The sequence below is a fragment of the Thamnophis elegans genome, chromosome 12, assembly GCF_009769535.1.
Source record: "Thamnophis elegans isolate rThaEle1 chromosome 12, rThaEle1.pri, whole genome shotgun sequence".
Taxonomy (NCBI): Eukaryota; Metazoa; Chordata; class Lepidosauria; order Squamata; family Colubridae; genus Thamnophis; species Thamnophis elegans.
In genome coordinates, this window is record NC_045552.1 from 47,997,100 (window position 1) to 48,022,123 (window position 25,024).

At 43.7% G+C, this 25,024-nt stretch overlaps 1 protein-coding gene across 1 annotated transcript; it reads left to right on the top strand.

Annotated features, from left to right (window-relative positions):
• Positions 1–620: 620 nt before the first annotated feature.
• Positions 621–25,010, top strand: NOX1 (NADPH oxidase 1). The gene is made up of 13 exons (XM_032228542.1): positions 621–705; positions 5,870–5,965; positions 7,952–8,062; positions 10,125–10,209; positions 11,397–11,539; positions 13,453–13,634; positions 15,921–16,062; positions 17,770–17,862; positions 18,513–18,748; positions 19,510–19,672; positions 21,605–21,751; positions 21,899–22,023; positions 23,908–25,010. Exons 1-13 carry the CDS (start codon positions 661–663, stop codon positions 24,032–24,034), a joined length of 1,695 nt encoding a protein of 564 aa, XP_032084433.1. The 5' UTR covers positions 621–660; the 3' UTR covers positions 24,035–25,010.
• The last annotated feature ends 14 nt before the right edge of the window (positions 25,011–25,024 follow it).

Here is a 25,024-nt window from a genome sequence, read left to right on the forward strand (position 1 = left end):
CCGAGGGGAAGGAAATCGCATGATGTTCCTTAATTGGATATTGTGCAGGAATATTGATCAATTCCCAGACTTGGCCAGTCAACACAGCTGTGGCTGAATATTTTGGAAACTTGATCCAGGTACCTGGAAGACATCCAGGTGAGAATAGCTGAACTAGAAAGCAATTCTGATTACCTTGATACTTAACGTATTAAATAGATTTGTTGGACTTAACCTAAAATGAAACCAAAGCTGGTTATCTATACACATTTGCAAGAGATTAAAAAGCAGGTGATGAGACATGTCAGACAGACATTATCACAGAAAATATGCAAACACAAAAGGCAATGAAGTTTAATCGCTGATAACTTTAGACCGTGCCTGTGCTATTCTAATCATTTTTTTTTTCAAAATGGGGTGGGATTTTTTTTTATTAGTAGTAGACAAAAAATACTATTTCCTTTTCTTAACCTTGCAGGGGAAAACCCAGGCCAGTTCCTAGGTTGGGCTGGACTTAAGATGCTACATTTCCTCCCAAGACTAAATCAATATTAAGACAAAAAAACCAGTTAAGGTGTAACTAAGAAGCAGGAAGGACCAGTAGTAAGATTGGTAGAACCTGCTCCCACTTCAGAGCCAGACAAGAACTGGGCAAAAGCAACTGGTCTGTGAGAGTCCAGGATGGGGAACTGGGCTGTCAACCACTGGTTTCCAGCCCTGGTAATCGTAAGTTCTGCTTTATTATTACTATCTGGATCTGAATGGCAAGATAGGGAAATAACAAAAAGAAGGGCTAATAACCTACTTCAGGTTATTAATGTACAGCCAATAAATTATCTCTAAGAGGCTCCTGGTCCAACCTTAGTTAAAAGAATGGTACACATGGGATGGAGTAGCAAAGGCCATTGACTGAGTTCTAAAGTTCTACTCAAGCTACACTAGGGTGAACAACCGTTAGGGTGGTTAAGAGGTTTTTAATTTACTTTAATTTTTTGCTATTCTCTGTATCTACAGATCTCTAGATACAGATACATGGGTAGATCTGCATCTATGATGTCATCATGTGCTGGCCAATTTGGTTTAAACATTTTTTAGGTTTGGAAACTTTTCTTAGTGCATTTAAAGAGTACTAAGATTATATGTCATGTTCATCTATCTATCTATCTATCTATCTATCTATCTATCTATCTATCTATCTATCTATCTACCTACCTACCTACCTACCTACCTACCTACCTACCTACCTACCTACCTACCTACCTATCTCTCTATATCTATCTATCTATCTATCTATCTATCTATCTATCTATCTATCTATCTATCTATCTATCATCTATCTATCTATCTACCTACCTACCTACCTACCTACCTACCTACCTAGCCAGCCAGCCAGCCAGCCAGCCAGCCAGCCTTGTATCTATCCTCTCTCTCTCTCCCCTTCCCTCTATCTGTCTGTCTGCCTGTCTGCCTGTATGTCTGTCTATCATCTATCTCTTTTATTTTTGTTTGGAAAGTGCCAGGAAATCATACTGTTGATGGTTGGCACTCAAGACTGACAAATAACTCCTGTTGGCCTTCTTTGTTAAGATTTTCTCTAATGAAAGTCACCTCATAACTGAGCCAGTTCACACCGGTTCGAGTTAGCTGGTAGTGGTATGTTGGCCTGGGTCACAGAACTGGCAGAGACCCAGGCTGGCCATGCCCCTAAACTGGTTCCCTGGTTGCTGTTGCCAGTGTGTTTTTTTAGCCCCTTTTTAATGTTCTGCGCATGCGCAGAACAATTTACAGGCAACTGTGCATGCGCACGCAGTGCACCGGCAGCATCCCACCCCTGGTCTGAGCCACCAAAAACACCCCCCCCCCCCCCCCGTGGCAGAGGAATTCCAAAACTCTGAATTTTTGAAAGTGCTACGTATAAATGAAACATATTACTAATGAGACTGTCCCCTTCTTGTATCTGAAAGAGGATACGGGACAAGACTAATGTCAGGGTTTCAAGTAATAGATCCATCGCAAGCAAAAACTCCAAGGCAGGTGAATTCCTCAGAGAATAGCATTATTGGAAATATCATATGGGCACATATCTGGTGAAAATCAACTCTGCTTTCACCTAATTAAAAGTTTTTCCCTCAACCCCAAACAATCAAGGCAGCATCGGCTGGTCTGGTGACATCACTCCTCCTGCCTCCGGCCAGGTGTGAGAACGTCCTTGGTTCCCAAGAGAAAGCATTTTGTTTTGACTTCACAGCCCAAGCTATCTCTAACCCCCCCACCTCCTTATCCCTCATCTCTAGTGTGGCAGCACTAAAACCTCAAGATGGCTTCGACCACGTCCATTTCAGGGTTGACAGCTAAATAATGAGAGCCATTTCTGGGCATGGGAGTTGAAGTGGTCTTGGTTAGAAACCGGGAGGAAGCTACTTCAAGTAGCTTCAAGTAGCTTCAAGTAGCTTCAAGGAGACTTCGCTGGAGACTTTGGGCTGCTCTGTCCCTCTTACTCCACCCTCCCTCAAGGGGATGCTGTGAAAGAGATAATAGGAGGTGGGAGCCTTAGGTATGTACACCGCCTTGAGTTGGGTTGCCACAGAGATAAACATGCAGCGGTGACAAAGTCCTGCGGTTCATTCCTGTAAGGCTCAGAGGATTAGCAGGATCAACAATCGAAAGCTTCGTGTGCCAAGAAGAGAAGCTGACTTGGGAAGTAGTGAGGATATTTTTAAAACTGAGATTTAAGACGTAGCTGGCGATACAGTCATCCTCTGATACACCACCTCCTTTTTCTGTCTTTCATCCTTTTGCTCAGTCTGGTCTATCATGCAATCCTAAATTGCATTATCTATCTATCTATCTATCTATCTATCTATCTATCTATCTATCTATCTATCTATTTATTATTTAATTAATTTGTATGCCGCCCACTCTCAAAGAGACTCAGGGCGGCTTACAAGTAAAAAAGGGGAGGGGAGGACATACAGAAAAATAAAAAAGCATTAAAAATTCAACAACATTCATTGACTTAGTATGGCGCCATAACCGAGGGACACCATCAGTGGTGAAATTCAATTTATTTTTTTACTACTGGTTCTGTGCGCATGGCTTGGTGGCCGTGGTAGGGAAAGGATACTGCAAAATCCCCATTCCCACCCCACTCTGGGGTCAGCCAGAGGTAGTATTTGCCAGTTCTCCAAACGACTCAAAATTTCCGCTACCGCTTCTCCAGAACCTGTCAGAACCTGCTGAATTTCACCCCTGGATACAATCAAGATCGAAGGAGGTACTAATATCACTCTATAACGCCTTAGTAAGACCACACCTAGAATGCTGCATTCAGTTTTGGCCACCACCCTATAAAAAGATGTTGAGACTCTAGAAAGAGTGCAGAGAAGAGCAACCAGGATGATTAGGGGACTGGAGGCTAAAACATGCGATGAACAGTTGCAGGAACTGGGCCTGGCTAGTCTAGTGAAGAGAAGGACCAGGGGAGACAGGATAGCAGTCTTCCAATATTTGAGGGGCTGCCACAGAGAGGAGGGGTTCAAGCTATTTCCCAAAGCACCCGAAGGCCAGACAAGGAATAATGGACGGAAACTTGATCAAGGAGAGATTCAACCTGAAAATAAGGAGAAATTTTCTGACAGTGAGAACAATCCACCCATGGAACAGAAGTTGCCTTCAGAAGTTGTGGGAGCTTCATCCCTGGAAGCTTTCCAGAAGAGACTGGACTGCCCTCTGTCAGAAATGATGTAGGGCCCCCTGCTTGGGTGAGGGGTTGGACTAGATGACCTACAAGGTCCCTTCCAACTCTGTTAATCTGTAAACTGTGCTGAAGCCTCTTTGTGTCATCCAGCTGAGTTTCTGCTTCATAACCCTTTGTTGAAATGTGGGTGTGGTGAAAGAACAAAGTTTTATGTACCGTTGAAACATGGGGTAAATACAACCAATAATGGTATCAATGACCTACTTATTTTAATGAAGAGAATGAGGGAATTAGTCAACTGTGAAGGATAAGGTACAACTTGGACCCAACGTTTCAAGCCATGAAATACCGTGACAGGGCTGTAGAGATTCTCAGTCATCCAAGTCATGGTTGCCTCCTGAAAAAAGCACCTTTGGGACAGCCATGACCTGGATGATTGAGAATCTCTACAGACCTTTAGCTGTACAATTTGGGATGGAAACCTTTTCAATGGTCTGGAAGTAGGAATGGATTTCCAGAGGGAAAAATTGCAGACTACAGAAACCATTTGCACCACTCAGGTGACCCTGAGGACACAGATCAACCTCCAAGTGGCCTCAATGACCCCCTAAAAGGATGCAAAGGACCAGCTGTCTGCAAGGAATATTTAAAAAAAAACACCTTCCATTCCTCACCATCCAGTCAGAGCTGAAGAAGCTTCCTGGATGAGAAGTGAAACGCCTCCTGATTAAGTATTATCTGTACTTTGTCCAGGGCTGGAGGATTTTATTTTATTGCTGATAGATTTTTTTTAAAAAGTTCTAGGAGTTTGCTTCATAAAAAACATGAAAACTAATAAATGCACACAACGATCAGAGAAAATCCCCCAATAAATTTTATTTTGAAAGACTAGAAAACCTTACAGGGACTGTTTGTTAAAAGAAAAGACTGATGATTTATGCATTTGGGAACTAAAAAGGATTAAAGAGAGGAAAGAGTAAAATGACAACCACTTAATAAAAATAAAGGTGGAAATCAATTCTTCCTTCCTTCCTTCCTTCCTTCCTTCCCTCCCTCCTTCCTCCCTGGCTGCCTGCCTGCCTTTCTTCCTTCCTTCCGTCTTTCTTTCTTTCTTTCTTTCTTTCTTTCTTTCTTTCTTTCTTTCCTTCCTTCCTTCCTTCCTTCCTTCCTGTCTGCCTTCCTTCCTTCCTTCCTGTCTGCCTGCCTTCCTTCCTTCCTTCCGTGTTTCTTTCTTTCTTTCTTTCTTTCTTTCTTTCTTTCTTTCTTTCTTTCTTTCTTTCCTTCCTTCCTTCCTGTCTGCCTTCCTTCCTTCCTTCCTTCTTTTTTTCCTTTTTTCCTTCCTTCCTCCTATGTCCTTATTTTTCCTTTAATTTCTATGCTTTTATTGTATTCAAAAATAAATAAATAAAATTTAAAAATGCACGCTAAACTGCCATATGTTGCCATACAACAATGGGCAAAATGTTGACCATCTGTTACCCTAAAAGAATGCTTAATATTCGTAGACCTTTTGCATGAAATGTGACCTGAATCCTTCTGTCTATTTCCTAGACAATGCTAAAATGTGTTCAGCTCAATTCTGACTTATCCAAATTCAGGCAACACAACAGTTCATGCTTGGTGTGTTGTCATACACATGTCAGGCTCGCAGCCATCTTTTCTTTTGGACCTCAGGCCTGCCACACTTTCTATTATTCTACTATGCATTTTCTATTGTGAGAAAATGGGAGGGGGGATTATACGGAGTTGGGTGATATGTAGCCATAACAAAATTCTTTCTAGAAACCCAAGGTCATCCTTTGTCTCTGCACCTGGCCGGAACTGGATGGGTGGAACTCCCAGCCTGGCAGTGGGAGATTGGACCATGTGATGGACTTGTGGGTGTGGGGCAAGATCTTGAACTTTCAACTAGGTGGGAAAAACCTGGAAGCTTTCAGATTCGGGTTTTCCCAGATGTGCCAATATGTCTCTCTTAATAAATGGGAACGTTGAATCCTTTGCCTCTGATTTACTTTTGGATGCTATTTGGAACTCTGACAGTACACTGAGAGTTGTCATCCCCCCTCCATATAATGCTTGATATAGATTATTTCATTTCAAAATATTACTGAATATAATCGTCTTCCTTGTCAATGAATGGCTGATATTGTAAAACTGAACACAGGAAATGATTTCCCCCCCTTTCTTCCTTAGGCTGCTTGGTTAGCACTGAATGCATACCTTTTTGTGACGTATTTCCTGATATTTGAGAAAAGTGAACAGTACTATTACACCAGGCAGATTCTTGGGGTGAGCATTCTTTTGGCATCTCAGAAGCTTTCAATCTCCCTGCTGTAAAGATGAAATTTTCTTAACCCAACTTGGTAAAAAAAATTATACTTCTTTGTTTTTTTTAAACATATTTTTTAATTTCCATTTTCACAACATACAATCACATGTATACTATACATAGCCAGTATCATATAGTAACAAATAATGATCACATCAGTTCCTCTTGTCATCAACACCCCCCCCCAAAAAAACCATTATTAGCTCTTCTGCTCTCCATACACCTCCCTCTTCTACCTCTCTCCTACTTCCTATCTCCCCTCCATCATCCCTTCCCAGTCTACTTCCCCTTCCCCTCTCCCTCTCCTTTCCCTACATTCCACTCCTCCCTATCCTCATCCTCCTCATCCTCCCCCCTCCCCCTCTCTCCTATCCCTTTCTTCCCATCTTTCTCTCTACATTCCACTCCTCCTTATCCTCCTCATCTTCCCCCCTCACCCTCTCCCCTCCCTCTCTTCCCATCTCCCCTCTATTTCCCACTTTTCCTCTCATTGGTGTATTTCCGCTTCTGAGCAAACTCCAATCTATGTTGATAGTATTTATACTTCCATAACAATATACTTAACATATCGTAGTTATAAAGAAAAAATAAGAGAAAACAGTATACATGTGCAATCATGTTACATTAAAGTCTCACACCCCTCGTAAAACCTCCCTCCCTCCTACCCTCCCCCCCAACACCCTCATTAAATTGTACCTATATTTGCATCAATGTGTACAGGTAGTCCTTGATTTAAGACCCAACTGAGTGCAAAATTTCCATTGCTAAGCAATACAGTTGTTGAGTGAGTTCTGCCGCATTTTATGACCCAGTAATAGTGGCTCAGTGGCTAAGATGCTGAGCTTGTCGATCAGAAGGTTGGTAGTTCAAATCCCTAGCGCTGCATAATGGAGTGAGCTCCCGTTACTTGTCCCAGCTTCTGCCAACCTAGCAGTTCGAAAGCGTGTAAAAAATGCAAGTAGACAAATAGGAACCACCTTTGGTGGGAAGGTAATAGCGTTCTGTGTGCCTTTGGCATTTATTCATGCCAGCCACATGACCACAGAGAGTCTTCGGACAGCGCTGCCTCTTCCACTTTGAAGGGGAGATGAGCACTGCCCCCTAGAGTTGGGAACAACTAGCACATATGTGCAAGGGGAACCTTTACCTAGTAAAATGTAGCCGTTGTAGTAACTGGGTTTAATTCTTTAGTTTTGGCTTGTCCCTCAACTTCTTTGTCCTAGCTTTATCAATCCCCCCCCCTCCCCGCAAGAGTTATTGTTGTACTCCATTGAAAGTCCTTATGCATTTCTCAAGATACATATATTGGTTATGGAAAATGCATATGAAGGGGGAGTTGATATGATGGGTTACAGCAGGGGTGTTCACACTCAATTTCATTGAGGGCTGGATCAGGGTTGTGTTTTACCACAAGGGATCTGGGGGTGGGAGGGCGTGGCTGGGGTGGGCATGGCCAGCTCGATACCACTTCAGCCGCAATGGCCCTCCTATAGTCCTCTGCCAGTGAAAATGAAGCTTGTGGGCTGCGCACATCCCTCCTGAGCTCGGTTTCCGCTGGCAGAGGCACCGCAGGCGGGTCCTTCACTGTTTCCATGGCAGCCCTGGGGGCCAGATCAAAGTACCTCCGCTGGGCTATAGCAGGTTCCCCAGAAAAAAGGGACATATTCCAAGGAGGAAGTTGGGACAAGAACGCAGCGCAGAATCAGGGAGTGAAGGACAGCCACTCCCTAGAATTTCCCAGGGTACATCCATTAGGATAAGATAGTAAAGGTTTTTTTCCGGCAAGATTCTGTCTATGTAAATAAAGAAAAATGAACTTTGGCTGCCTTGTTTTACTGCGGGACGATCTTGGGCTAGACGTGACAATATTCATGCTTTAGGATAAGCTGTAATATGGAACATAAAATGATGCCCCAAATGTTCTTCTCTTCTCTTTGCCTTTCTAGTCTGCATTGGCTTGGGCTCGGGCTTCGGCCAAGTGTCTCAACTTCAATAGTATGTTGATCCTGTTGCCCATTTGCCGGAATCTCCTCTCTTTCGTGAGAGGCACCTGTCGGGTGAGCAAGAGGCTGAGCTTGTGGTATGGTGTAGTTCAGGTGTCGGCAACATGCAGCTCCGGATCCGCTCTTTTGTCCCTCTGCTGTGGCTCTCTGTTGGATGATCCCACCATTGGTTGGCCCTGCTCCTTGCTTTCCCCTCCCAGTCACTCGACATGTGACACTGGGCAGGAGAGCAGAGAGAGACAGAGAGAGACAGAGAGAGACAGAGAGAGACAGAGAGAGACAGAGAGAGAGACAGAGACAGAGACAGAGATAGAAAGAGACAGAAAGAGAGAGACAGAGACAGAAAGAGAGAGAGGTATACAGAAAGAGAGAAAGACAGTGAGAAAAAGAGAGTGAGAGAGAAGAAAGAGAGAAAGAGAAAGAAAGAAAGAGAGACATCTGTTTCCCACAGAAAAGAAAAAGAGAATGAGAGAGAAAGAGAGAGAGAGAGAGAGAGGAAAAAAGAGAGACATAGACAGAGAGAGATACCTGTTTCCCACAGAAAAGAAAAAGAGAGTGAGAGAGAAAGAAAGAGAAAGAAAGAAAGAAATAAAGAGAGAGCCAGAGACACAGAGAGACAGAGAGAGATACCTGTTTCCCACGGAAAAGAAAAAGAGAGTGAGAGAGAAAGAAAGAGAGAAAGAGAAAGAAAGAAAGACTTCTGTTTCCCACAGAAAAGAAAAAGAGAGTGAGAGAGAAAGAGAGAGAGAGAGAGAGGAAAAAAGAGAGACATAGACAGAGAGAGATACCTGTTTCCCACAGAAAAGAAAAAGAGAGTGAGAGAGAAAGAAAGAGAAAGAAAGAGAGAGATACCTGTTTCCCACAGAAAAGAAAAAGAGAGTGAGAGAGAAAGAAAGAAAGAGAGAGAGAGAGAGAGAGAGAGAGAGAGAGAGAGAGAGAGAGAGAGAGAGAGAGACCTGTTTCCCACAGAAAAGAAAACACCGGGAACCACAAAACCTGGGTAGGTGTGGCTGGGGGGGGGGGGGGGCTCACGTGACTGGGCAGGAGTGAGTGACATCGAGTTGGCCATGTGCACTCATGTTTTGTGGCTCCCCGTGTTTTCTTATCTGTGGGAAATGGGTCCAAATGGCTCTTTGAGTGTCTACGGTTGCAGACCCCTGGTGTAGTTAGTCCTGAATGTTGAGTGGGCACTAGGAATCCAGCTGGTCGCTAAAAGTTGTCATGTGGAACATTACAAGGGGTATAATTTAGGTCTGGATCCTGTTTCAGAAAGGTGGAAAGTGTCCATTTCCAGATTAAATGAGAAGGAAATAAACGAGGCGCAGGGGTGGGTGAGTGGAAAGGCTAGAACGTTGACCATGGATAGCTCCGCAGATGGTTTCTTGGTCTCCATTCCATAGGCATTGAGACTTGTTCTGCGGGATCTTGGGAACTACAGTTTAGCAAAATTTGAAGGGTCATAGAGAGTCTAGTTCCTGGAATAAAACCCAGTTAGAAGTGCTTGTTCACAGGAGACAACCTTGGACCCAGGAACTGTCTGAAGTCCTTCCATTCCTTTTCCTCCTCTCCTTTCCTATCGGAAGCTAGTAAAGTTTTGAAGAGTGTCTTGAAGGCAGTGATGGGATTCAAATAATTTAAAAACCGGTTCTCTGCCCTAATGACCAGCTGGGTAGGCGTGGCTCAGTGGTCATGTGACTGCATGGGCATAGCCATCTCAATGTCACTCATGTCGATGGGCACTTCACCTTAGCTGTTACAATGTAATACGGGTTAACCGGAGAAGCGGTTTCGGTAAGCAGGGCAATAAAGATTAGGCTAGAAACAACACCAGGATGTTTCCTTCCTGCCTTCCTTACAGGATTAGTCCTGTAAAGTGGAAAAAAAACAAAAGGAGATTTCTTCCAACAACCGGTTCTCTGAACTGCTTAGAAAGTTAGCAACTGGTTCTCCCGGATAGGTGAGAACTGGCTGAATCCCACCACTGCTTGAAGGCCAATTTATGACCAGGAATGCTGGCTAGATGGGGCTGGCCCTGATCCAGCAGGTCTATCCTCATCTTTTATTCTCCCATAATAGTTCATCTGTTTGTGATTTTTTTTTTGCTTTATCAATTCAGTGTTGCAGACGGACCATGAGACGGCAGCTGGATTACAATCTGGCCTTCCATAAACTGGTGGCTTACATGATTGTTGTTCATACAGGTAAAGGGGAACATCTGGAAAATTTCTGAAAGAATTCTGTGGAAAAGGAATGAAGGGCAATATTATGATGCTGCCTGCAAACGCTGCCCTTAAAATTTGTAGCAGAAATGCATAAAACTGGAGCTGGCTTTTGTGATGTCGTGATCATCTTCCATTGTTTTGGTGTCGTGGGGATGAGGATGGAGGTCGTGTCAATGGAACTTTCTCCATAATTGCATATTTGTAGGCAATAGCAGTGGTGGGATTCAATTTTTTTTTTTACTACTGGTTCTGTAGGCATGGTTTGGTGGGCGTGGCATGGTTTGGTGGGTGTGGCATGGTTTGGTGGGCGTGGCATGGCTTGGTGGGCGTGGCATGGCTTGGTAGGTGTGGCATGACTTGGTGGGTGTGGCATGGCTTGGTGGGCGTGGCATGGCTTGGTGGGTATGTCTTGGTGGCATGGCAGGGGAAGGGTACTATAAAATCTCCATTTCCACCCCACTCCAGGGGAAGGATACTGCAAAATCCTCATTCTGTCCCAATCAGCTGGGACTCGGGAGGCAGAGAATAACGGGGGCGAGGCCAGCCAGAGGTGGTATTTACCGGTTCTCCCAACTACTCAAAATTTCCACCACTGGTTCTCCAGAACTGGTCAGAACCTGCTGAATACCACCTCTGGGCAATAGTATGTTCTGCATTCACATCACACGATGAACACTGATTTGCTTAATCGCGGTTGATTGAAAATATCACAATTGGTTGGGCACTCCTTAAGACACCGAACTATGAACTCTTGATTTGCATACTACTGCACAATGTCTGGCTTCAGAGTTCACACAACATACTAAGCAACAAAAAGGAAACCATGTTCTAACTTACTGTGTTGACCAAGTCCTATATTGGTGTTTAGAAAAAAATTCTTCTTAAAAATCAAATTTAAAAACTTAGGGGAGTTTTTTTTTTCCATTTTACACTTCCGAGTGCCCATTTTTACTCAAAACCCAGTGTGACTCATTGTCGTTTCCTTTTCCGAACTAATGGGACTTCAACCTTTTCACTTATGCCTTTTCAAGTCTTAGTTCAAATTATTCCACATTATAATTAAGATGTATGGGTTGCATTAAGAGGTTTTGGACTCAATCCACCATCTGGGTTGGTGGGTTTTTTTTTCCAGTTCAATAAATGGTTTGCCTTGTGTTCTCTTGAAGCGATTCACACCATTGCTCATTTGTGCAACGTTGAGTGGTACATCGATGCTCAGCAGAAAGCGGATGACAGCTTGCCTTCGATCCTGTCCCAGCTTCATAAGAAGAATGATTTGTGGGTAAATCCTATCCATTCCAACACTACGGTAAGTGCGTCGCCAAATCAATAATTTACTTCTGAAGATAAAATTACTCGAGGGCCCTTGGCTAAGTACCAGGAAACTCTTGGTTTTATCTATAACGTTGGTCATAGAATTTAAGAGGATTATTTGTGCTTTTTAAACCCGGACACAAAAAATGGGATTTGCTTGCCACTAATGGTTTCTTGGCAGTCTGGTCCCCCACTTCCCCCCCACAATGTCTTTTGCTAGGTTACACTGGATCGATATTCTAATTGTCTTTTCCTTTAAAATAGGGGTCACCAACCTTTCAGACCTCAGGTACCACTAAATTCATAATTTTAAATCCCGCGAACCACTAATATGATCTGACTAATGCCCTGCTGGGTAGGCGTGGCTAGGTGGTCATGTGACTGGGTGGGTGTGGCCAACTCGATGTCACTCACGTTGAGGGGCACCTCGCCAATCTCTACTCACCCCTTCCCTCCCAGCCACTCCTCGCTTGCCCGCCCGGGCTCCTTAGGACCCCAACAGGAAATAGTTGTTGGAGCTAAGCAGCCCCCGTGAGAGTAGCAAAACAACTCAGTTCAAATTGGATCTGACCGAGAAGGAGGCTCAGTAGAAGCATCTCACTGAGGTCTAAAAGCATAGGCTTTCCAATCAGAGGAAAGACCTGCTGGAGTGTAAGGCCAGGTACTGGCACCTGGAGGCTCAGCGGGCTAAGATGGTCAGCCAGTTCCATGCCATGATGCAGTCCCACTAGAACAAGGCCCTCCAGTTCTTTGCCACGAGCGGCACTTCCCTCTAATCTTTGCCCAAAGCCCCACACCAGGAGGCTGAAGCAGATCCCAAGTCAGAAATTCTTTCCTCCCTCTGACCCACACAAAAAGATCCCATTGAGGGAGACTCTGCAGCAATACAAGCATTCATTGCATGGATCCGGCCCCGGGGGGCGTAGTTTGAGGACTCCTGATTTAGCGCAATATAAAAAAATGCAAATATTTTTTCTGCGGACCACCAAACGTTTCTCACGGACCACCAGTAGTCCACAGACCCACAGTGACTGCTGCTTTAAAGGATCAATGTCTTAAATATGTGTATTGAACAGCATTTTTTTTTTTAAAAAAAGAAGATGCCATTTTCAAATCTTGCTTTGAATTTTTGGTGACCTGCCTTGGGTATGTTTAAAAAAATGGACACCCCCTCGGATGAATTAGTGATTAAAAAAAACTTTGGATTGTGCAGAGATGGACAAATTAACACTGAAATTAAAAGATAAAGAAGAGTCGGAATATTATGAAATTTGGAACAATTGGTACAAATGGCTGCAAAACAAGAATAAAATTAATTAAGCAAAAAAACAATATATATATATATATATATATTGTTATATATATATTAATATAATATATATATTGTAATATATATATCGCTGATAACGGATAAGAGCCTGTGGCCTAATGGCTAAGATCTCTGCCTAGTATGCAATATAGCCCAGGTTCAAATCCCAGTAAGGGTATGGCTAGCTGATGAGAGCTAAATAGCTTGAAATAGATCTATACTAGTCTCCCTTTATTTATTTATCAGCACAAATAAAAAAAACCACACACACACACATATATAACTGTGTACAAAGGTGTGTAAATATAGAAGCGAAATATTATATACATGTACAGGTATGATGACATAACAATGTTGATGTAATGACTGTAAGGTGTTGTAGAAGGGAAAAAATAATTTTAAAAAACTGCTAATAAAATGGACACGATCTGTTTCAGTGACGATTTTTTAAAAAGATGTCCGATTTTATTCTGTTAAAGGTTTCCTAAATGTTATGGGGTTGAAATTCTCCAGGCTGGGAGGATCTTGGATTGTGGAAAATATCCTAGGGACATGATCTATTACATCTTTGTGTGAGTTCACCTTGCTTCCTCTTTCAGATTCCTTTATATGTAGCCTTCACCACCATTCCGGGCTTGACAGGTGTGATCATCACTTTGGCGCTTATTCTCATGATCACTTCTTCCATGGAACAAATCCGCCGAAGCTACTATGAAGTCTTCTGGTACACCCACCATCTCTTTGTCATCTATTTTGCTGGCCTCGTCATCCATGGCATCGCGTAAGGCACCAATGTTTTAACAGACAGCAGCATGGGCTAATTCCACACACACACACACACACACACACACACAAACACACACACAATGGGTTAATGACTGATGCACCCAAATATATACATACACACACATGTATGTCATTTTGATGGAATGCTTTAACCATTTTAATAAAAGAATTAACAAAAATTAAAATAGAATAAAAAAGAAGAAAGGGAAGAAAAAGAGAAAAGCCAAAGCTAAAATTGTAGGAGGAAAAAAACAGTGGGAAAAAAAAAAGATAAAGATGAATCAGTAAGATCGGTTAATCTGATGCACTTGGCTCTATTTAAGATAAGATAGATGATGATAAGATAAGAAGAGGATAGGATAGGATAGGAGGAGAGGAAAGGATAAAATAGATAAGTTAAGATAAGATAACCTGTATTGTATTTTTTTCTTGTGGACACTCTGGCCGACATTAAAAATGAAATTCTGTTGCTTGCTGTCAAATTGTACACATACATAACGCACCTATAGATATGCGATATTCATACATATGTATATACCTCAGTGGTGGGATTCAAATAATTTAAAAACTGGTTCTCTGCCCTAATGACCAGCTGGGTAGGCGTAGCTCGGTGGTCATGTGATTGGCTGGACGTGGCCATCTCAATGTCACTCATGTCAATGGGCACTTCGCCTTAGCTGTTACAATGTAATAAGGGTTAACCGGAGAAGCAGTTTCGGTAAGTAGGGCAATAAAGATTAGGCTAGAAACAACGCCAGAATGTTTCCTTCCTGCCTTCCTTACAGGTTTAGCCCTGTGAAGTGGGAAAAAACAAAAGGAGATTTCTTCCAACAACCAGTTCTCTGAACTATTTAGAAAGCTACCAACCGGTTCTCCCAAATAGGTGCGAACTGGCTGAATCCCACCACTGATATACCTACAACCTAACATATAAATATTGAATGGGTCAGAAGACTAGAGTTTTTCCCCACCTTTATCTTGTTATATTTTATATTATGCAATATTTTTATTAGGTAATAATTTTAAAATTGTTATAAAAGCATGCTAGTGTTTGGATCATGTGATATTTATACAGTGTAGACCGGAGATTATGATGTTTAGATAAAACCTTAAGAACAAAGAAGTTTATATTAATATGAACCATGGTTCCTAAAATGTTAATATTGATGTTTACCTTTTACATCTAGAGTTAAAGGTGGCATTAATAAACAGCTGTAAAAAAACTTGGTTCTTGAGCAATTGCAGAGATCTGCATTTTGAAGGCTGTGTTTGGTTAAAGTAACGATACTTGCGTGTGACACATAATTCGGAACAACAAATGCAATAGTTTCACTTCAATCCTAGCAGCCAATGTAAATACATGACATAGCTAGTAATTGTATCTGGAATTCTTCCCACCCCTAGAGCAATGAGTGAAGGATTATGGGATTTTAGAAACTTCTAGAAGTTTTAGAAGTTTTTAGAAGGGAGGCGATGGCTCAGGGGCTAAGACACTGAGCTTGTCGATCAGACGGTTGGCAGTTTGGCGGTTCGAATCCCTAGCACCGCATAATGGAGCGAGCTCCTGTTACTTGTCCCAGCTTCTGCCAACCTAGCAGTTCGAAAGCAGGTAAAAATGCAAGTAGAAAAATAGGGACCACCTTTGGTGGGAAGGGAACAGTGTTCTGTGTGCCTTTGGCATTGAGTCATGCCAGCCACATGACCACGGAGATGTCTTTGGACAGCGCTGGCTCTTCGGCTTTGAAACAGAGATGAGCACCGCCCCCTAGAGTCAGGAAGAACTAGCACGCTTGTGCGAGGAGAACCTTTACCTTAGAAATCTCAGTTCCAGCATCTCTTAGAAAAAAACCAGAACGAGAGGGAGGGGTGCATCAAGCACAAAGAATCAGACCATATTATGTTAAGTAGCAGTTCAGAAGATTTAATGCTCAAGCCTACAGACAAAAATCTAGTCAACTAGATTTTTGGTGGGTGGGCCTGGAGTAGATGACCTACAAGGTCCCTCTGTTAATCTGTAAATAATCTGTAAATAATATTAATTGGCACCAGATAAGGGTTCATGAAATTCAAGAAGGGTTGGGCTGAGACTGTTTATGGGAATGTAATCATTCTAGGCTGATGATTCGTTTGACTCCGCCCTCCAGCTCCGCCTTCTCTTCTCAGTGAGGGTGAGGACGAGTAGTGGGAGCCATCCCCCCCCCACTACTTAGCCACTGAATCCCTTTTGGAATTTCTCCTGGGAAAGGCAACAATTTAGAGGTGGGCCTTTTTGTGTCCACAGAGGCCTTGTTCGTGGGCAGACGGCTGAAAGTTTGACGAAGAACGACCCCGAGCATTGTGCACACCACCCTAACCGGTGGGGCCAAAACAGCAGCCATCATCACTATTGTGAAGTGCCTGAGTTTGGAAGTATTCCAGCTGAGGTGAGAACATCGTTGGCAATAGTGCTGTGATAGTGGGGAGGTGGATTCCCATAGGGGTGGCTTCAAATGTTGCAGCAACGGCAGTGGTGGGTTTCAAATTTTTTTTGAACCTACTCTGTGGGTGTGGCCTCCTTTGTGGGAGTGGTTTGCCAGCCATGTGACCTGGTGGGAGTGGCTTGCCGGCCATGTGTTTTCTCCCTCCCTCCCTCCCTCCCTCCCTCCCTCTCTCTCCTTCCTTCCTTTTGTCTCTCTGTCTCTTTTTCCTTTTTTTCTTTCATCTCTCACTTTTTCTTTCTTTTTTTCTTTATTTCTTTCTTCCTTTCTTTCTCTTTCTCTCTCTGTGTGAGTCTGTCTCTGTGTGGGTGTGTGTGCGTGCGTGCGTGTGTGTGTGAGTGAGTGGTGGGTTTTTGCAACCTCTTCTGTAGGTGTGGCCTGCTTTCTGGGTCCACTGGTGGAACCTCTTCTAAGTGGTTCGGTAGATTTGATGAACCGGTTCTACCGAACTGGTGCAAACTGGTGGGAACTAGCATGGCCTAGTTGGCCTCCTGCATCATGGCGGTGGAGGGGGCAGCATTTTTTACCCTCCCCAGGCTCCAGAGGCATTCCTTGAGCCTCTCGGAGGGCAAAAACTGCTCCCCTGGGCTCCGGAGGCCCTCCAGAGGTCCTCCGGAGGCCAGAAACAGGCCCACTTCTGGATTTCCGGAACCTCCATTAGGCCTGTTTTCCCCCCTCCCTGAGCTTCTGTGCGGGCCCTGCACTTACCTGGCATGATGAATGGGCCGCATGGAGACTCCTGGGAGGGAGCATGGCTAGCCAGGGGTGGCATTTGGGGGTTTGCCGAACTGGGCAGAATCCTAGCTAGAGGATCGCCCAAACCTGTGCAAACACCCAGCATCCCACTCTTGGATTTCCAGCAGGTAAGGGTGCATTGCAGGGGAATAAGAGGCAACTCAGCCGAGATATCTTGTGTGGGAGAAAGAGGTTGAAGACAGCCCTTCCCTAATTGTTCCCAGAGTAGATGCAGATATTAGAGAGTTTAGTCTGGCAAGATTCTGTCTTGGGTGTGGAACGATAAAAACTTTGGTTTGGAAGAATCGCCAGATGTCATTTTAGATTTTGGGCCTGAGAGCAGCACCTGAGAAGGATTCAGGAGATAGTTTTATATGCAGCAACCTTATTATTGGTGAAGATAAGGTCTTATCTTCTCTGCTTCATGGGATAGCCATTAGCAAGATATGGAAAAGCAATTCATTTTACTGTAGTGAAAGAGAATTGAGTCCTAAAATGGGAATGATTCAATTGTGGAGATTCTTGTAATCCTAGCTCTACCCCATTAAAGAAGACCCAGTGAGAATTTTGCTCTGGATTGGTTGAGTCAGTTGCCAAAGCTTGACATCAACCCAATGTGTAGTTGACGTTAACCAAAATGTCATCCACCCAGCCCCATCCCAAAAGCCGAACTTACTATTACACTAAATGTAGCTATCACTTGATTGGGGCTTGATGAGTTATAAGGTTATGGATTGTGGCTTGGTATATTGGGAAAACCCAGGCAATTATGGTAGAAAGCAAGCAGTGGCTTAAAATAATGCATGAATTCCGCATAAGGAACTACACTAATTCTGGAGATAGAAAGATCAGGAAAAAGTCCCACTTTCCTGCAGGATGGTCCTTCTTACTGTATTTTACTTGATTCTTTCTTTTAAGTCCTGGAAGTGGGTGCTGGCACCGATTATTCTCTATGCGTTTGAGCGAGTCCTGAGGATTTGGCGTTCCTGCCAGAAGGTGGTTATTACAAAGGTAGGTGTTGGGTCTGTCTCCAAATCTACTCACCAGCTTTGTCCTAAATACAGATAAGGGAGGGAGGGATGGACAGAAAGAGAGAGAGAGAGTGAGTGGGGAAAGGGAGACAGAAAGACAGACACGGAGAGAGGCAGAGAGAGCGAGAGAAGGAGAGGGAGAGATAGAGAGAGAGAGAGAGGGAAATGGAGACAGAGACACACAGAGAGAGAGACACACAGAGGGGAGAGACAGAAAGAGACAGAGAAAGACAGAGAGACAGAGATCTAAAACCCATAATCAAGTAATACAATATTACTGTCCTAGCACAGTAAAGATGATTTAGAGCTGAGCTCAACTTCCCTGCAGCTTCCATCTGAAAACGGTTTGCTGCTTCGCTGCTTATCCAATGAAGAGTGATGGATGCCTTGAAAACCTGCCCACAATTTGTGCAATTTTAACTCCAGCCCAATCTCCATCTTTTTACGTGACCAAAAGAGAAAGGAGGAGGCAGGGTTGTGTTTCAGCATCAGAGAAAAGTCAGGAAGGGTTCCATCTGTCTTCCTTGCAGGTCTACTCAGCGTGGGGAGAGGATACAGTATATGGAATTCACCTCGTCCCCACTGGGAGAAGGAATAGGGTTTGTTCATTTTTGAAAATCCTGTCTGCAGGTCATCATGCATCCCTCCAGAGTACTGGAAATTCAGATGTGCAAGGCTGGTTTTAGCATGGAAATCGGACAGTATGTCTTCCTCAACTGCCCCGCCATCTCCTATCTAGAGTGGCATCCGTTCACTCTCACCTCTGCCCCAGAGGAAGACTTCTTCTCGGTTCACATTCGGGTGGCAGGTGACTGGACTGAGACTTTGATTGACACCTTGCAGCAACCAAACTCACCGATGCCCAGGTGAGCAGAGATGGCAACAGGAGTAGCTGTAGTTGGCCTCACTTCAATCTCTTGAATAAGTCCCATTTGGATAAGCTTGAAAACGTATAAGCTTTTCAGAGTTAATGTTTTGTTTAAGAGCCGAGGTGGCGCAGTGGTTAAATGCAGCACTGCAGGCTACTTCAGCTGACTGCAGTTCTGCAGTTCGGCTGTTCAAATCTCACCGGCTCAGGATTGACTCAGCCTTCCATCCTTCCGAGGTGGGTAAAATGAGGACCCGGATTGTTGGGGGCAATATGCTGACTCTGTAAACCGCTTAGAGAGGGCTGAAAGCCCTATGAAGCGGTATATAAGTCTAACTGCTATTGCTATTGCTATTGTTTGGCCAAAAACATTTAAATATATCTGAACCCAGGGTGGTCGAGTTTGTGGAACTAAGCTCTCCTGGATGTTTTATGGCACAGATGACGCCAGCTTGACTTTTAATAATCTATCATTTTCTTTTAATTGACCCCATAATCCCTTGTGGGGGTGGAGTCTGAGCAACTGAATGGAGCTGGATGTTACTGGCCGGATGCTCTACCTATTGCCATTGCAGAGTTATATTCAGCAGATATATTCTCATCGTGCCCAGAGAGGGAAATATCTGCCTCTACCTAGGATCGAACTCACAGCCTCCTGATTGTGAGGCGAGAGCTCCGCCTCTAGGCCACTGCACCACTCAGCTTTTTGTAATCGATGACAGCGGGGGGAAAAAACCAAAACACTGCTCATCTTTTCAGGATGATGGTGGATGGTCCTTTTGGCACAGCCAGTGAGGATGTCTTCCAGTATGAGGTGGCCATGCTGGTGGGAGCAGGGATTGGGGTGACTCCCTTTGCTTCAGTACTGAAATCCATCTGGTACAAGTTCCAGCGTGGTGACCAGGAACTTCAAACCAGAAAGGTAAGCTCAGTTGGCTTCTCCTCTACCTGTTTATAAGTAGTCTCTAAGGCACAGCAGTAAAAGAAATCAGAATATCATAGTAAGAGCTGAGGTGGCGTAGTGCTTAGAGTGCAGTACTGCAGGCTACTTCAGCTGATTGCTAGCTGCAGTTCGGCAGTTCAAATCTCACTGGCTCAAGGTTGACTCAGCCTTCCATCCTTCGGAGGTGGGTAAAATGAGGAGCCAGATTGTTGCGGGCAAGAGGCTGACTCTGTAAACCACTTAGAGAGGGTTGTAAAGCACTGTGAAGCAGAGTGCTATTGCCCTTCCTTCCTTCCTTCCTTCCTTCCTTCCTTCCTTCCTTCCTTCCTTCCTTCTGTGATTAGATTGCAGGCTGATTCTGCCCACTGCCAGGAGTTTGATCCTGATGAGCTCAAGGTTGACTCAGCCTTCCATCCTTCCGAGGTGGGTAAAATGAGGAGCCAGATTGTTGGGGGCAAGGTTCTGACTGTAAACCGCTTAGAGAGGGCTGTAAAAGCACTATGAAGCGGTATATAAGTCTAAGTGCTATTGCTATTCTGCAGAGAGGGGAAAACAGAGTTAGACATTGGTCTCTTCTAGACCAGAATTGTCAACTGCCGTAAATTCTCCAAGATTAGGAATTTCCTGAGCCTTACATGCTTGGAGATTGAATGTGGAATCTACAACATTGAATTATTGATTAAATTTATATGCTACCCACCATGCTATTAGTGTGACTCTAAAAGACTTACAAAATGATAAGGAAGTTAAACAGGAAAGCAAAGCTAAATGTCTATGGAGATTCTGAGTCATCCAGGTCATCGTTGTCCCAAAGGGGCTTTTCCAAGAGGCAACTGTATATTCTTGTTTTTCTTTGAAGACATTTCGTTTCTCATCTGGGAAGCTAAACATCTGCAAAGAAAAAACAAGAATGTTCAGTTGCCTCTTGAAAAAAGCCCCTTTGGGACAAATATAAAAGCAATTAACATTAATGAAATAAAGGCTGAAAGACTTCCTGAAAACATCTTCTCTATTATTCAAACTAGAATGCCTCCCATCCAACTTTTATAATTTAGGAACACTGGTTCACACAACCTTGCTTATGGATTTCAGTTAAGCACCAATTGCAGAGGTGTCAAACTCAAGGCCGGCGGGCTGGATACGGCCCGCTGGGTGCTTAGATCTGGCCCACAGGGCTGCCCTGGAAACAATGAAGGGCCGGCCTGCAGTCTCTCTGCCAGTGAAAATGGAGCTCAGGAGGCTCCGTTTTCAACTGTGACTGCCTCCTGCAACCCTTTGCCAGAGAAAACGGAGCTTGGGATGGCCACACCTGGCTCTCCTGAGCTCAATTTCTGCTGGCAGAATGCTTGGGCTGCCATAGGCACCTCTGCCATGAGTGACATTGAGCAGGCCATGTCCCCTGGCCACACCCCTCCCCATCGCCCAAGGTCAAACAAAACCCTGATGCGGCCCTGAATGAAATCGAGTTTGACACCTTTGATCTATTGGATTATGCACTTTCTATGTAGCAAAGTTGAGGAGTTTCCATTGAGTTTCTTTGGGGTTTAGTGAGCTGTGAAAACCGAGTTTCCTTGGGATTTGATGGTCCACATAAAAATGGGAAATCAATGCAGTAAGCAGGGCAATAGTATAGTACAGCCTTTATTGTCATTGTACATTCATGTATACAATGAAAATGGTTTTGGCCTCACTGGTGCAATCCATGACAGCAAATACAAACAACATAAATAGCATAAAGACTAATCCCTAAAAGTTGTTGTATTTCTCTCTGTTCTCAACATCTTTCAACTCTGTGTTGAAACAAGGAAAGATCTGTATGCCAGCAGGGCATTCTGACTCAGAGGGCGCAGACTGGCATTTTAAAGCCTGTTGCCGTTTCCATCTTCTTTTCTTTCTCTTGTCGGCGGCCAGATTTACTTCTACTGGGTTTGCAGAGAAACGGGATCGTTTGCTTGGTTCAAGCACCTGCTTTCCTCCTTGGAGCAGGAGATGGAGGGATCTGGTAGAGCAGATTTCCTGAGCTATCATCTCTACCTCACGGGCTGGAACAGAAGCATGGTGAGTTGGAGGGCTATCCCGTGTAAACTCATTCTGGAGCTTCTTGACTTTTATCGCATGGCACTTTCAATGAAGTCATCTGCATTTCAGAGTTGGGAGTGCTGGGCAAATTTTGACTTTGGCGGCCTTTCTTTGTTGGGAAACTAGGTTGGCCACGCGGCTATCCATTTTCAGAAGTCCACTGACATGGTGACAGGCCTGAGGCAAAAAACCTCTTTTGGGAGGCCCATGTGGAATAATGAATTCTCAGCAGTGGCTGCCGCACATCCCAGGTAAGAGATTAGACTTTCGACCAGGTAACGCTCCTTTCTTCTCATCGAACCCAATCACAGTTCTTCCAAAGAGCAACAGTTTCTCCCCCAGGATTTCTGGAAGAAACAAAACTCCCCCGTCATTTGCTGCCTGACTTTTGAAAAGTTGAAATACAGTTCTGATGTCTGGGATTGAATGCCCAGATGCTCTATCCCTAAGCTATGGTCTCTTGCAGTGGTGGGATTCAAATTTTTTTTACTACTGGTTCTGTGGGTGTGGCATGGCTTTGTGGGCGTGGCAGGCCAAGTATACTGCAAAATCTCCCTCCTCACTCCACTAACTTGCTTTCCCGCTCCATTCTCCTGTTCAGGGCAACAAAAGAAGATCAGCTGGGAGGCAGCAAGGGCGGGGCCAGCCTATTTGCCGGTTCTCTGAACTACTCAAAATTTCTGCTACTGGTTCTCCAGAACCTGTCAGAACTGGCTGAATACCACCTCTGGATTTCTTCTTTGGAACATTGTGGACAGGGAATCAGTACCCTGGACAGCTCCATATAAAACCTTCTCATAATGGATCAAACATTTATCCAGTTAATCTTTTATTACGTTTGCAGGGCCTACAAATTTACTTTAAAGAATGCATGTCTTATTCAGTTCTGGATACATTTGCTCTGTAAGCTAACATTTTAAAAGACATGTTCTCTCCTTTATGATAAAGAGGAAATGTACTGTCAGGGTTCCAAGAAACACTCCCCCCCCCACACAAAAAATGAAAGAAGACGCGAGGCTTGACTTTCCTCAAAGTTCCATTTTATTGGAGATGCCATATTGGCGCATCTGGGAAAACCCAAATCTGAAAGCTTCCAGGTTTTCCCCACCCAAATGAAAGTCCAAGTCCCTGCCCAGCACCCATGTCCATTACAAGGCAACGTTCCAACTGGAGATGGCTCCCAGTCACACCCCTCCAGGAGCAGGTCAACTTGTCCTTGACTCTCTGAGAAAGGAATGTTATTTTGACTATACCTCCCATGCTCCATAAATCCCCCCTCACAATTTCCCACAGCATTATATGTGGGCTCAATGCAAAAGAGAGCTTCCAGGCCTGGTATGTATGTATGTATGTATGTATGTATGTATGTATGTATGTATGTATGTATGTATGTATGTATTTAGTGTCTCAACCCCTGGTATGCCCAAATATGGGAGGAAGCCTACTGCTTCCTTTCTCTGTCTATCGGCTCGTCACAAGAGACCATCCAGACAGAAACCCAGTATTTTTTTTTTACTGTTGCCTTTCTTACATTTGTGTTGTATTTGTGCTGATAAAGATAAATAAATTCCTTTATTTATTTATCAGCACAAATACAACACACACACACACATGCTTGCCCTCTGTAGTTTGTATAAGGAAAAGTGTTATCCATGCTTTCTTGAACAAGCTAGAGCCAGTCTTGAAAAATCATAGCTTGTCTATTTAATTCCTAGTCTCTCCTTTGTCTTATCTTGTTGTTCTGTGTCTTGTAAGTTAGATGGAAAAGTAAGCTACCAACAAGCCGGGAAGTCATAAATCAACTCTATTGTTAATGCCTGCACATTACACCAAGCCATAGCTGTTAATCTGTAAACAGAAAAAATCCTTCATTGACCTAATGAAACCATGGATTATCCACTCACCCAATTTGCCCGTCATCTCAAGCCAAACCCACCCACGTTGCTTAGTTCACCAGCCAATGTTTTAATCTCGCCAGCTAACCATAGGTTGTCATTCTGTTCCTGTCCCTTAATAAAATAATTACGTCAAACCTGCCAAGATATGCAAATCCCACTTAATGTTGCTTCCAAAGCCCAGCAGTTTCCAAGAATGTTTATTCCAACTGATTTATGTTATTTTTATCCTTATCCTAGGTCTGTTGTGGGTGTGTTCTTGTGTGGACCAGAGCAGATGGCCAAAACGCTGAGAAAACACTGCAGTCAGCACTCTAGCCTGGATCCCAGAAATGTCCAGTTTTATTTCAACAAGGAGAACTTTTGAAACGCCAAGACCCAAATCAGAAGGGGGAAACTATTAAACGCCTCACTGAATTAAATAATGACTGTCAGAGCAGAGTTTGCAACTTTAACAAGCAATGGACACTCCTTTCAAGTTTGCATATTGCCAGGATAATTATTTTCTATTTTTTTAAAAGTTTAAATAGACAAAATGTAAACTTAAAAAAAAAATTGCCGGGAGCCAAAGGGCACTGATGAATTGGCACATTGCACTGCCGTCTGACTATTATCGATAAAAGCCTGGCTTTCTCTCTTTCAGTGAATTGTGATGTGAGGATCAACTTTCAATTTTTTTTTTTTATTGCTTTCTGGCAAAAAGTGCAAGCTTTCTTGTATTGACGACGGACAATTCGGGGAGAAACGTTGAAATAACCGAGCCTGAGAAGCGCTGTCTTTCCCAAAGCTGCAGTTAAAAAGAATGACACATTCAAACATTTGATTCTTGCTTCATCCAGGAAACGCCCATCTCCTATTTTGACCGGGGTGTACTTAAAATCCATGCTGATGTCACATCTTCAGAGCTATAATCAAATCCAATCTTCTATTCAACCAGAGAGTCAACATTTCCCAGATGTTGCCCTCATTTTTTTTGTTTTGCAAGGGCTGCAGACTATATTCAAGCAATCACTTTGCTCGGAGTGCTGTGAATGGATTCCTCTTGTGTTGGGGAAATTGCAAGGGTGCGACATGACAGGTGCATAAACAGCAATCTGAAAAGGAATTATCCCGATGCTAATGTTAATGTTAAGGGCTGTAATGGATTCTGAGCAGCCTTTGAATGGTGCAGTGTCAGGAAAAGGTTTCTCTGCAATTCCCTTTCCTGTATTAGAATGCTACATCAGCGGAGTTATAATGCTTACTGGGAGTTTAACTGCTGCTGGTTTGCATGAACAGTCAATTCTGATTCCTCCATGTGGGCAATTCCTAGACACGCAATTGAAAATATGAATACAGCACAAAAACAGGACAGAAT

What these genes read in the sequence shown, in the direction of transcription:
- NOX1 (XM_032228542.1), top strand. Translation starts at nt 661, where the DNA reads ATGGGGAACTGGGCTGTCAACCACTGGTTTCCAGCCCTGGTAATC. An exon ending in CTCGTCATCCATGGCATCGC is followed by an intron (nt 13,635 to 15,920) that starts GTAAGGCACCAA and finishes TTGTGTCCACAG; the next exon opens with AGGCCTTGTTCGTGGGCAGA. An exon ending in CGGGCTGGAACAGAAGCATG is followed by an intron (nt 21,752 to 21,898) that starts GTGAGTTGGAGG and finishes TTGGGAAACTAG; the next exon opens with GTTGGCCACGCGGCTATCCA.